Consider the following 13,736-nt stretch of genomic DNA (forward strand, 5'->3'; position numbering starts at 1 on the left):
CATTCATTCGTGAATTATTGCTGTCTGTCTGAAATGTGATATATATTTATATATATACACATATATATATATGGCTGTCTTATTTTAATAGATTTGCCTCTTAGAAGTTCAATGAGAAAATGAGCTATTAGCCATTAGTTTTAAAAGAAAAATACTTTTCATTTGGAAGATTCCTTCCGGCTAAGTCCAGGAATCAGACAAGGTGATTGGGAAGTGTTGAAACTTCTGGCCACTTGGAGCAGTTCTTGTGATAAAATGATACAATACGGCGGCGGGTGAGGGCGTTGGATTGGCTGCAAGGGGGCGATCGGATTGGTTGTTCCAGTAGCCCCGCCTCTTTGTTGCTTTCCAGCCTCTATAAATGATGCTCACGATTCAACGCCGCGATATAGGAGAGGGACGATAACAAATAACAGAAGGAGACGACTCGAACCTTTCACAGGAGGGTCAGGCATGATTAAAGAATAGGTGTTTTGCAGCCGCTTATTGACAGGCTATTGCATTGGTGCAGACACTGAGGGAGCTCCAAACCAAGGCGCTGCGAAGCTGTTGGTTTGATCGCTGGCGAAGAGACCCAGATGCCTCTAAGTTGGTGAAACTGTTGTTCAATGAACGCAATGAGTCGCTATCTGTGGCTGCCCTTGCCCTATGTTACCAACTCCTTCCGAAAGAACGGCGAGGACGCCAACGGCAGTGACTTTTTCTCGGCTCTATATGGTCTTTCCAACACCTCCTCCTTCTTCAACTGGCGCAACCTGACCATCGAGGACTGGGGCATCTTCAGCAACCACACCAAGTATGAAGCCGAGTCCCAGAACCCGACTGTCAAAGCTTTGCTGATCGTTGCTTATTCTGTCATCATAGTCATCTCTCTGTTCGGGAATGTCCTGGTCTGCCAGGTGGTGATCAAAAACAAGAGGATGCATTCTGCAACCAGCCTGTTCATAGTCAATCTGGCCGTGGCAGACATCATGATCACACTTCTCAACACCCCCTTCACCTTGGTAAGACCTGCCTATTGTCTTAACACCAAACTGGAGGCACTCTTGAGGTCTCCAGAATTATTAATGGCCAAGGTTGCATGAAATCTGATTTTTGACTCTTATGAGAAAGTGTTTGGCTAACCTCTTGTTTTGCTTGGGGATAGCAAAGAGCTGGAAGAGACTTGTGTCCTTGATGTACTGACTTGTAGAAGTGACAGGATGATGTGTTTCAAGGTGCCCCGTGTTTTACAATTGTAAATAAAAAAAATTAAATGCCAATCAATTTTGGTTTTAAATGGAGACACTGCTCACTTAAAAAGATCTCGAGAGCAGGTTGATTTTGCATTTGGTTTTTCAAAAAGCAAATGCAAATTAAGAATTATTTTAATTGGTTATGAGTCAGCCAGTACAGTTGGGACATCACTGCAAATTCTCAGAGCAGAGGAGGTGAGCATTTTGTTTTAAATATGAATACCATATTTCTGGCACTACATGTTATATATAGCTTTGTTGAAATGTACTGAACCCTGAAACATTTAACAGGGCCACGGCCTCCAGGAGGTGGGGATCCAGTTTTGGAGAGGGCGAAGAGCCAGGTGTTATCACTCTTGGGGAATATTCAGTGATTTCCCATGCTCTGCAATAGGGAGCCGGGCTCAAAGGGAGGGTGGATTAGAGGTAGGGCTGCAACACTGCAAGTGCTGATTCCCCAATGCACGTTCCCTGCGAATGTGACACCCCACTTGGACCATGAGATTGCTGAAGTTTCTCCATGATGCCATTTCAATGTTTTTTTTAATTCATTCACGAGATGTGGGCATCGCTGTCAAGGCCAGCATTTGTTGCCCATCCCTAATTGCCCTTGAGAAGGTGGTGGTGAGCCTCCTTATACAACTGAGTGGCTTGCTAGGCCATTTCAGAGGGCAGTTAAGAGGGACTTGGAATCACATATAGGCCAGACCAGGTAAGGACAGCAGATTTCCTTCCCGAAAGGGCATTAGTGAACTAGATGGGTTTTTACGACATTCTGGCAGTTTCATGGTCACCATTACTGGTACTTGTTAGATCCGTGTATCGTGATGTTGTGTCCTTCAATAATTAGACAAGAGACTGCAGGGAACAATCAACAGGTGTTAACTGCGTGAGGGTTACTCTAGAACTAATTGTACAGATCCCTACTCAGGGTTTATATACAAGTGTGGTCACTACCGGTACTACAGTATACAGGAGCTGTAAAAAGTAGTTCTCCCCTTAAAGGTACATACATTACAGGACTGATATTAGTTTTTTATTCCAGATTTATTTAATTGCATTTAAATCCTCCAGCTGCCATGGTGGGACTTGAACTCATGTTTCTGGACCCTTAGTCCAGGCATCTGGATTACTAGTCCAGTAACGTAACCAATATGCTAGCATAAACCTTCATGCCAGTTATTTCTGATGTAGAATCTACAGCTGTGGGGGCTACCTAGGATTTTAGAAAGACCCCTGCAAAATTGTTTTGGGGTGGTAACGCTGGCAAGGCAGGACATCCTGCACTTCCTGGTGGGTGGTAACCCTGGTGGTGCCATTGGGCACTCCACTTCCTGGTGGGGCGGTAACCCTGGTGGTGCCATTGGGCACTCCAGCCCCTGGTGGGGCGGTAACCAAGGCGATGTCGGGCGTCAGTTTGCAGGGCCTCCGATGGTCCCAACTAGGCTACCGGAGCGGTGTGGTGCCATGGCAGCAGCACCCACGGAGGGCTGACCTGGAGGTCGGCCAAAAAAATATATAATGGGGCGCGGGTTGCGGCCACACCTCCCCTTTAATTACCGCCCCGCGAGCAGAGGTCGGTCCGGCTCACAACCCATGAGGCTGGTGCTGACACTGCCTGTGGCAGCCTCACGGGGCATAGCCGAATTTCTGCCGCGGGGCAGTACGGGGATGTGGCAGCTCGCTAAAGGGTTGCCGTGCACGGTGATGATGTAATTGCCGGAGGCGCGGTGGCCCGGGGAGCTACCAGCGGGGATGCGCTGCTATCGGGTAGCGCCTCAGCAACGCCCCGCCGAATTTCGTGGGAGGCCCTTCCCCCCCAAAACCCCGGGCGATAGCACCTCTGGGGGGCGCAAAGGGGTTAACGGCAGGCACAAAGTGCCAAATTTCTCCCCCATATACTGTTTTCATAACTTCATCATAATGTACCTGCCTCAGGGCTCATCTTGCCTCTAACCAGAGCCCCAATCAGATTCCCCAAGACATTTGCGGCTTTGACCTAGTTCTGTCTGCACATATACTCTTTGAAGAGTGGCAGTAAAAAGTGGCATTACTGTCAGCGGGAATGTGCACATTAAAATCCCAGGGTTTGAGTTACCAGCGGTCGAGGGAGTAAGCCCATCAGTCCTTGCATCTCCCTGCTGTGCAGCGAATTTGAATCTCCTGACTTTAAGGAGCATGTTGCTGCTGACAACAACCCTGCTCTCCTTGATACCATTCCTCTGCAGGTTCCAAAGGGCATGTGTTGGGTCTGACAGCCTTTAACTTTGTTTTAAATTGGGACAGAATGATGCACTGTGGGCTTCCAATTTTCAATTAAAGTAACTGATTGGAATGTCCTTGATAATTAATCTTTAATAAACTCAGAGCCGTTCAGACCACTTCCTCACAGGGAGCACCTCCGTAATGACATTGACCAAGTTAGCAGCTAAAGATCACAACTGTGCTATGGATCTCTGATTACTCAAGAGCAAATAAAAACTGGAAATATTCAGGCAGCATCTGTGGAGAGAGAAACAGTTAATGTTTCAGGTTAGTGGCCTTTCGGCAGTTCTGCCTTCCACAGATGCTGCCTGACCTACGTATTTTCTGTTTTTATTTTCAGATTTCCAGCGTCGGCAGTATTTTGCTAGTTTTACTCACGAGCAATGTCACCTGAAGAGTTTGATTTTTTTTTTTAATTAGTTTATTTCATGATAAAAAGAGATAAAATAACTTTGCCAATTCTGCATGAGATTACACCAATTATTGAAGGAAATTACTAGCTGGCTTCACCAGGTGTACTTTGTTTCACCAACCAGGTAATACCTCTACTTTTATGATTCCAATCAATTAAGCTCATCTGATATGTCTGTGTGCACTTAAGTCGTATCAACGTTGTGGTACACTTAAAGCATTGCTTCAGATTACTTAACCTGCTGCTCACTAGTTAACCTAGATTGTCTGCATGCTTTCCCTTCTAATTTTTCCTTCTCTCTGTCTACAATAGATCTGGGGCAAGTTGGGGTGCAAAATTGCTCAGGGATGTGCTCTATTGTATCCCTGCCTTGCTGTGAGTAACGCCCCCCACCCACCACATTTCCTGTGCCTCAGGCCCAGCAATGGACATACACAGGAGGGCATATTCAAAATAAATACAAACTAAGGGAAGTACATCCTCCAATGCATTTTCAAGCATGCTCCGCTGGTTTCTAGGGAAGCCTGTTAGAACTAGGCGCCGAGCATATCAAAGGTGGTGGAAAGAAGCTGTTGTATTTTTCGTTGCTGCTGCCGGGCCTGTACAGTCACTTTGAGAGATACATTACACAGTTTATAAACATTTTTTAGCATCTTGCATACAAACATGCAAAAACAATGGGCGGGAAAAGACCATCCAGTCCATCAAGCCTGCCCCATGCTTATGATGCCTGGAGCATAGCGACGAGACACTTCCCACCCTGCCAGCGTCCCTATGTTGCGGCACAGCTCTAAGGTCTCCTGCAGCGAAACCCGGCCTCGGGACTCCCGGAGGAGCTTGGAATGCCAACTCCATATTTAATTTGATCTTAGGCCAGACAATAGTCTGTGGTCAGGGCTGCACCTCTGTCACAGGACGAGTTCATGCCACCTGGATACATGGCCCAGTTCCAAGGAAGCAAACACTCTAGGCTACAATTTCCATCTTGCATTCGATGGGTTTTCAACAAGCTGTTGAGGTTTTGTATCAAAGACAATTTTATGTTTCAATTTAATTTAACCAGGGTGGAAAATTTTCTGTTGTCATAATTACGCTCTAAGTTTTAAAGGTCTTAAATCTACACTGAAGTGGCAGAAAAGGAGCATGAAATCAAACCCAGTTTTACTAGATTCTAGTGCTGAAATTGGAATATGAGCCAGGTCTATCGGTTTTGTATGAACACATTGAGGCTGTTCAAGGTCTTGAGTTAAAGCTGGATCTCAGGGTGCAGGTTTAAGCACGTTGTTCTTGATTTATGGAGTTCAGTTGGATTGGGGAGTGAGGTGGTCCAGTTGATTTGGGTTGTTGTCCTTGACTATCCCGAATCCCCTTCTGTGCTGATTGGGTTTCTTTTCCTGAGGTTGGCAACCTATGGTCCTATAATGCATAGGCCTTCAGAGCTGTTAACATCACCAGACTAATTCCACTTGGCTTTCTTTAAAAATAAATACCAGAGACCTCTCCAATGGCACAGTTGATACATTTGCCGTTCAGTGTGGTACTGATCTGTCTCAGCTGTGGTGCTCCCATGATTGAATAATCTGCTGACACTCGCATGTTAAGAATGGCAACTTCAGCAAAGTACCACTGGCTTGTCGACTTGTCTGGAGCCATACCCCAAGTCTCTGCCTTCAACTGAGGAGCAGGGGAAGTTGTGGGGCGAGGTGTTTACCCTCTAACCTTTTTATGTTTATTTGTCCTTGGTGTTGAAGGATGAATTATCTGTAGAAAATTGAATAAATATTGCAGTATGATAACTTCTTGTTTCTCTTGCAGGTTCGCTTTGTAAATAGCAATTGGGTGTTCGGGAAGTTGATGTGTCATGTTAGTCGCTTTGCACAGTACTGCTCTGTACATGTGTCTGTACTGACCCTCACTGCTATCGCCTTGGACCGACACCAGGTACAGTATACACAGCAGAGGACACAAAAGCAATGCACAGCAACCTTCTGTTATTTGATGGGAATTGACAAAGTTAATCCAGGGAAATTGATCACTGCGGTGAAGGATTCATATAATAGGGGACACGAGTTTTTAAACTTGGGACTTTCAAAGTCTTTGAGAGTCCCTTTTCCCACAGTGTAGAGAAGTGAAAGACTTATCTCTAATACAAAGCAGGCATCACAACAACCTAATGTCTTGGTGCCCTGCTATTCTGTCTCTCTGCAAGTCCCACATCCTGATGTCCTGCTGCCTCCACTCCCTGCTGCCCAAATGACCATTCTTCAGGAGTGATCATAGGCAGTGAATGCAGGCAAGCAATTTGACCATGGAGCCATGATAGCCAGTGTCAATCCTTTCTTCACCAGGTGCACAAACACCCTATTGGTAAGAGTCACCAACCAATTCCCCAACTAACATCAGCTATCTCAGCTCAGACAAAGGATCGAATGTGGGACGATTTTGTTCTATGATTTTAGTGTTATCCACAGGAGGGGGAATTAATAGTTTGTTAATTAACTAAAGTAATTCTTATTTGATGCAGCTGTATATACTCCTGTTCTTAAAAGGATTACATTAAATACATCACTTCATAGTACAACTGATTTATTCACTATAGTTGAGGCACTGCCGGTGAACCGCAGCCTCAGAAAATTTACTCCCAAATGTACATGTAAAGATTCTTGGGTTAATCTTGCACTCCCAGTGGGGAGGGAGTGTGGGAGGATATGACCTTGTAACCTGTTGAAATTCTCTGACTTGTGTTCTCTGCAAGCATGGCTCTCTGTTGGCAGCATAAGATTGTGGAATTATACCTTGTATCAAAGGCCAGTCATGGGAGGGGGGTGCCAGTGGTTCTTTCTTTCTTGGGCACGGTGCTAGGAATGCGCAATTCCTACCAAAGGAGAGTAGTCATTCATGCAGAACTCTGTTGACTTCCCAGAACACTGGGAGCAGTTGAGAAGCCCACTAATGCTGCGAAGATTACCAAAAGTAACCTTTACATACAGGAAACTTTGGTTTATCCGGAGGTTAACTGTCCGGAATGCTCGATCCACCAGCAAAAATCAGGAGCCGTTTCGTTAGGTTTTTTTTCTTTGCTTTTTTTTTTCCACCAGTCAGGCTCTGCAAGGTCTCGCTGAAGCTGTTGCTAAGCTACAGAGACGCTTGCAAGGTACGGCCGACTGTTTAGAAGCCGACAGGGTTTGTTGCCAGATACGGAGCTCAAAATCTCCGTATGTTTCAACATTAGCGCTGGTTTGCCCGGCAGTTTTGATGGGACGGCAATAGCTCGGTCCCATCGGTGCCGGATAGCACAAAGTTTCCTGTATTGGGATGAATTTGAACCGAAACCCCTTAGTTTAAAAAAAAAAAAAAAACACTGGACCCTATGAGCGCACGATATAAAGATTGTATGAAAGGCAATATTGTTAGAAATTCATAAGTCCGAATGCATTATATTTGGAGCTTATAAGGAGGAATATATTTAGTTTATTTTCTTTATGTAAGTACTCTATCTGAATGACTAAGGCCCATAATGCAGGACATCACCAAGTTTAACAAAAGCAGGGGACAAAAGTTCCAAAAAAACAGAACTGGCCCAGTGATGCCAAGCTTGGCTTTTAAATCCTATAGATTGTTGGAGGGTGGAAAGTCAGAGAGGCAAGAGTTTCACTGTTTTGGGGTCCTGGGATAGGAGGATACAACACAACGAGTCTTGACTTCAGCACGGTAGTAGGAAAAGCAAATAAGATGGCATATTTGGAGATTAGGAGAAATCGGGCAGGAGAGGTCAAAGGAGCCATGACAAAATAGAGAGGAAAGACTGTGATGCAGCAAGTTTTTTTTCTTCTGCCTATCCAGGAGTGCAAAAAAGGTGTTAGGAAAGCCTCCACAGATATGGAACTTATCAGAGGTGGGGGCTGAGAAGCATTTGACAGTTAAGATGAGACTGAGTCTCTATCATCAATAATTCAAGCATGTTGAGGGAATTGCATAACTGTACACACTATTCAGATCATATCACTCTTTACCCAACTATGTTCATGTATATGCTGTCAGACTAGTATATTACTGTATTTTTCCTGGTTCTCGTTTACCTTCTCGTGAGACTTTGCTTTCATCAAGGTAAAAGGTCTCAAAGGTGGGTAGATGGAATACTTTTGCACATTTTGCCAACCAGTATCAGCATCAAAAGCTCCTGTGAGTTACATCATAGGCTAGATATCACGCTCCTCAGGTACCAACCTTGGGAGAGCATTTTGCCTACACAAGTGCAATGTTTCATGCATAAAGCTATCCTTGTGGCTTCTGAGTGCGATTGCCAATTAGTGTGGGTTGACAACATGACAATTTTTCGCTATAGACCCATACCCACTGGGAACTGAGCTATGATTAGCCAAAATCAATAAGGGTAGTTTAAAGCCAGTAGTCTAGGTTCAATTTATACAAACAGCTTGGCAATGATTACCCAACTAAGGTGGCTTAAGGTGCTACAATTGACTGTGTCAGGGGAGGAAAAATTCTGAGTGCAAATTGCGATCGACGCAACTTGAGTTTCCACAATCTTTTGCGCTAGTTTTAAAAACATCGTGCTAGAAGCTGGCCCTGCCCACAAAACTGGCCACGCACCCCCCCCCCCCCCGGGTGAATTAATCACCAGTGGGAGTTTGCAGGCCTTCGAGGAGATTCCAAAAATTAAGCTGGATCTTTTGGGTACAAGAACACTAACGGGTATGTTCTGAAAGGTTTTCGATTATTTAAAAAAAAAAAAAAAAATACTAAGGAACTGACCCCAATCTAACTAGAAAATAGTTTTGTATATTGAAAATGATTTTTTTTTTAGTCATTTAAAATTGGGTTACTCACAGGTAAAGGATTGGCACAGTAATTTAAAATGCTTGCTTTTTGTGATAAACCCTTTCTCAGCTGTATTAATCAAGTTACCACTGGAATATTTTTTAAAGCAAAAATGTTGACCGGGCCCTCCTCTGTATCCATTCCATTTCCCACACTTCAGCTCTCACCCCTTCACCTCCCTCCCAGAACCACAATAGAGTTTCCATTGTCCTCCCCTTCCACCCCACCAGCCTCCACATTCAATGGATCATTTCCACCACCTCCAGCATGATCCCACCACCAAACACATCTTCCCCTTCACTTTCAGCATTCTGAAGGGACCATTCTCTCCGTGATACCTTGGTCCACTCCTCTATTTCTCCCCCCCCCCCCCCCCCCCCCCCCCCCCCTCACCACCCCAGACAATATCCACTCCCCTTCCCAGGGCACCTTCCCGTGTAAGTACAGGAGATGCAATTCCTCCTCCCATCCCGCCATCCAGGGCCCCAAACACTCCTTCCAGGTGAAACAGCGATTTAATTGTACTTCTATCAATTTAATATACTTTATTCGCTGCTCATGATGTGGTCTCCTCTACATTGGTTGACTGCTTTGCAGAACACCTCCTTCAGTCTGCAAGCATGACCCCGAGCTTCCAGTCGCCTATCATTTTAATTCTCCACCCCACTCCCACTCTGACCTCTCTATCCTTGGCCTCCTCCACTGTTCCAATGAAGCTCCACGTAAGCTTGGAACAGCAACTCATCTTTCGATTAGGCACTTTACAGCCTTCCAGACTCAACTTTGAGTTCAACAATTTTAGATCATAACCTCTGCTCCCATTTTTATCGGGCGGCAGCTGTTGCTGATGATTCTGCCATTCTCATTTGCACCTCCTCTAGACCCATCTTTTGTTCCTTTACTTGTCCCATTACCATCTCCTTTTGCCTTGCACCATCATCCCTTTTGTCATTTAATTTCTCCAGCCTATCACAGACCTTCCCTTGTGTTCTTTCCTCCTCTTCCCCCCCCTTTCCCTGCCTCTACTTGCTTAAAACCTGTTGCATTTCCAACTTTTTCCAGTTCTGACGAAAGGTCATCGACCTGAAACATTGGGGGTGATTTTCGTGGAGCTGTCAGGTGGGGTTTCAGGCATGTGGGGGGAGGGGAAATACTGATTTCGGGGGTCCCGACACCATCCCGCCCAAAACCCTGCTCCACGCAACTTTCAGAGGCAACGGGTACCCGCCCCGCACTGGGACCCGCTGACCCCAGGCAGGAAGGGATTAGTGCCAATTAACTGCCTGTTAACAGGCAGTTTTTAGCCTAATCCCTATTTTGATGGGTTTCGTGTGGGTTTCCCGACGGCTCCAAACCACGCCATGTTAGAGCAGGCGGGCCGTCGGGTTGAAGGAGTTGGAGGGGTCGTGATGTCAGCGCTCAGGTGAGTGATGGGTGCATGAGTGCAAAGGTAAGTGTGTTTGGTGTGTCTAAAGTGTGTAAAGAACTTTTACTTACCTGTACTTACTTTCACAGCGTTTCTTCCTGTAGCCGTCGGGAGCCCATCACTCAGCCGGCACTTAAAGCTGACCGGCTGCGATCTGTGAAAAGTGACAGCCTTCAGCTTTGAGTGCTTCTGAGAGTTCTACCTGAGTATGTGGAGAAGGACTCATGTCAGAACTCAGACTGTCAGTGTTTCACAGCTTGAAACAGCTGTGAAACACTGATATTTCATCTGTCAAGAACTCTTGACAGATGAAATTGCAGTCTGTGACGTTGCCTGTTGCCGGGTGGCCCTTAATTGGCCTGCTGAGCCCACTGGGCGGGCTCAACAAGGTCAATCAAGGGAAAATCACGGATTGGCCGGACGTCGATGTAGGCGGGACTAAAACCCAAAAGTTGTAGTCCCGCCTTCTTCCCGACAGCTTCGAGAAAATCGACCCCATTAACTCTGTTTCTCTCTCTACAGATGCTGCCTAACCTGCTGAGTATTTCCAGCATTTTCTGTTTTTATCCCCAATATTCTTCCTTTGCTACTCCCTAAATGTGTTGGAAATATCCAAACAACAATCGATCTTTTTTGGATTGATTGCAGTTTTGAATAGCATTGGGGTGTATCCATATATGGCCCTTCCTGGCAAGTATGCTGGTTTAATGCAGACATGTTACATTATAATTTGGATATAGATTTCAAATGTACTTTACCAGTGAAGCACTTTGAGATGTCCTTAGGATATGAAAGGTGCTATATAAGAGTTCTTTCTTTTTACTTGCCACTGGCGGTACAGGAGGTAGGATTGACGTGATTTCCGGGGAGTATGGATTCGTGCCAAACCTGCCCCTGCAATGAACTCTCAACAGAGTCAAATAGTTTGCTGATACTCACTGTATTGGGATCATGCATGAAGAATGGCCACTTGGGAGGGCTAGCAAAGGACAAATGATTTCTGTGAAATTACTCCAGCGATGTATAACTCAGCTGTGTACTGAGCCATCACCATCACATTTATTCTGTCATCAGGGTTAGCTTTGTTTTGCTTAAACATTTCAGTCACTTGTAATATTTTGTGGATGGAATTAAGGGCTTTCCAGCAGTGGCCACTGGCGAGCAACCAGGAATGGAAGCCATGGCTCCATCCTGAGCAGCACAGTGAACCAGCAATTTTATACCTTCCCTTCACCTGCTCTCCTGAAGGTTGTACTTACACCTGCTATGAACTGGGCTGAGATTGTCCAATGTCCAAACTTAATTTACCTTTTAAAGTAAAACCCTTGCATTCAATCATCTTGGCTGAATTCATACCCAAATGTTACAGGATGTTATGTGGTTGCCTGCGAAGATTCAGCAATTAAAATTGTTTTTGCACCACAGCAGAGCCTGATTTGTGTTTTCACTGATGCCCATCCACATGCACTTCCAGCAGAGCCTAATTAATGTTTTCACATGTAAACTTCTATGATTCTTCAAAGTGGGAACTGAATAACAATTTGTGATGACCTTGTACAACATAGCTCGATCACAGTGATTCAAGCAATACCCTTTTATGTTCGAGATGATCTTAAATTCTATTGAAGTTCTATTCCATGATGTATGGTTGAGCAGCATATTCAGAACATATTTCTCGGCCTCTCCAAATTGAAATGGAGAATAAACCTGTATTATAGGAAATACAATTTCTAATTTATTCTTCACTTCTGCAAAGTAAAAACTAACTGGATCTGTTCGCATTGCAGCTGTGGACAAAGCAATTTTCTCCTCGGAGGCTTTTTCTGCTCTTGCTGCTGCTGAAGTACCTGCTTGCACTTCTCTCTTCCATGGTGATTTCATGATTAGCTGCTACATAACAGTCATTTAGGAGTAATTTACAATTGGTTTCAGTGCTTGTGGTCTAGGGAAAAATGCAGCCAGATTGCGCTCATCATCGCTATCCTACTCATCATCACTATCCCACTCCTGCTAGAAAGTGTGCGTGTTCCTGCATTTAGACATTTGCTGATGACTGTATTGGCTTTGATGTCCCATCTGGTCAAATAGTCTGCCGTTGCTCGTAGTCCAGGCACATGAAGAATAGCTACTTGGGTGAGGACCCCAAAGGTAGCCAGCACCTGTGCAACTGTACCCCAGAAAGATTTGATGCCTTCAGGGAATGAGAGGAGAAAATTGAAGGGAGAAAAAGTAATTTCTTATGCACCTGGAGCCTCTGCACATGGGCCATAAATTGCCTGTGTACACCAGGTTGCATGGGACAACCAGTGAAGAGATTTGATTCCCTTCTGTCTTGCTTTGTGCAGGTTATCATGCACCCCCTGAAACCTAGGATGTCTACGGCTAAAGGAGTCATCTGTATCATCATTATTTGGATCATGGCAACCTGCTTCTCCCTTCCACATGCGATCTACCAGAAGTTGTTCAGAGTTGAATACAGGTAAGGCAAGAAGCAAACCCAACCAGGGAAGATATTGTTCCTCATAGTTTATCCCATTTCATATAGGTACACTTAAAATAACATTATATACATATATATGATGGCCCAGAAATGCACTTACCTTGCGCGCCGGCTGTTGAGCTGTAGGGCCCCGTGGGATTCCGATCCGGGGCCTGCTCCAACTGCCGGCGCACAGTACTTGCGTATCCCAGGGGCGCAGTTAGTTCGATGCGTCCCCTGGGATCACGTGGGCCATGGGGAGCCAATCAGAGCAGGGAATGCTTCATTCATAAGTTTGACAGGAAGGGCTGTCAAACTTATAAATACTATAAGCCCCAAAACATCACTAAATCTTCAAATAAATTTTTTTTTAAATCACATTTTTTAAATAAACTATAAATTACATGAAATAATGATTTTAAACAATTTTAATTTTTGAGAAATTTTTTATTTTCTAACGGGACTAAAAAAAACTTCCTTCCTTTAAAGTATTTAAAAATAATAAACCTATGGGAAAAATGTTTTAATTTTAATTAATTCACCACTTACCTTGTAAAAAGCAGGCCTTGCGACTGCTTTTTATATGTGTAACTTCTGGAGACTTACCTTCCCGGGAAAACCTGCAAAAAAAAAAAAAAAAAAGTTCGATGCGCACGCACAGCCTCTCCTGCGCACGCGTTCCACCTCTGAACCCCTTCTTTCAGGGGAATGGAAGTGCCGGTTTCCCGCATATGTGCAGTGCATGCAGGAAACCGGCACTTCCATTGGGCTTACGGGTGAGTACCCTGTGCGTACTCCCCCGTGGAGACCCAAATTTCTGGGCCATTATATCCTACCACCCTGATGTTTATTTTCAAACAATAAATGCTGATAACCAGACCAAGATATTGGTTTTAAAGGACTTACTAAAATCCAAAGTGTAAGGAAGCACAGTATCAGTAGGATAGTAGGATTGCTTGTGTAGTCAGTAGGCTTTTCTATCTGCCAAATTTAGCTGGTCATTTTCCGACCAGTAAATATTGAAACTTACTGCTGCATTGCTCGATATGGTAGGGAAGCATACAGACCAGGAGGTCCCAG

The 13,736-nt window shown here is 44.8% G+C and overlaps 1 protein-coding gene across 1 annotated transcript in view; it reads left to right on the forward strand.

Moving 5' to 3' along the window:
* The first annotated feature begins 371 nt into the window (after positions 1–371).
* LOC147125297 (G protein-coupled receptor 83-like) overlaps positions 372–13,736 on the forward strand; it is a 28,904-nt gene continuing 15,539 nt past the window's right edge. The window contains exons 1-3 of the mRNA XM_086000804.1: positions 372–1,004; positions 5,728–5,853; positions 12,523–12,656. Of these exons, the coding sequence (XP_085856930.1) occupies positions 609–1,004; positions 5,728–5,853; positions 12,523–12,656 (656 nt within the window). The 5' untranslated portion in view covers positions 372–608. The remainder of the gene's footprint in view (positions 1,005–5,727; positions 5,854–12,522; positions 12,657–13,736) is intronic.

The sequence above is a fragment of the Somniosus microcephalus genome, chromosome 1 (genome assembly GCF_052327205.1).
Source record: "Somniosus microcephalus isolate GS21.2 chromosome 1, FLI_Smic_1.0, whole genome shotgun sequence".
In the NCBI taxonomy this organism is placed as follows: Eukaryota; Metazoa; Chordata; class Chondrichthyes; order Squaliformes; family Somniosidae; genus Somniosus; species Somniosus microcephalus.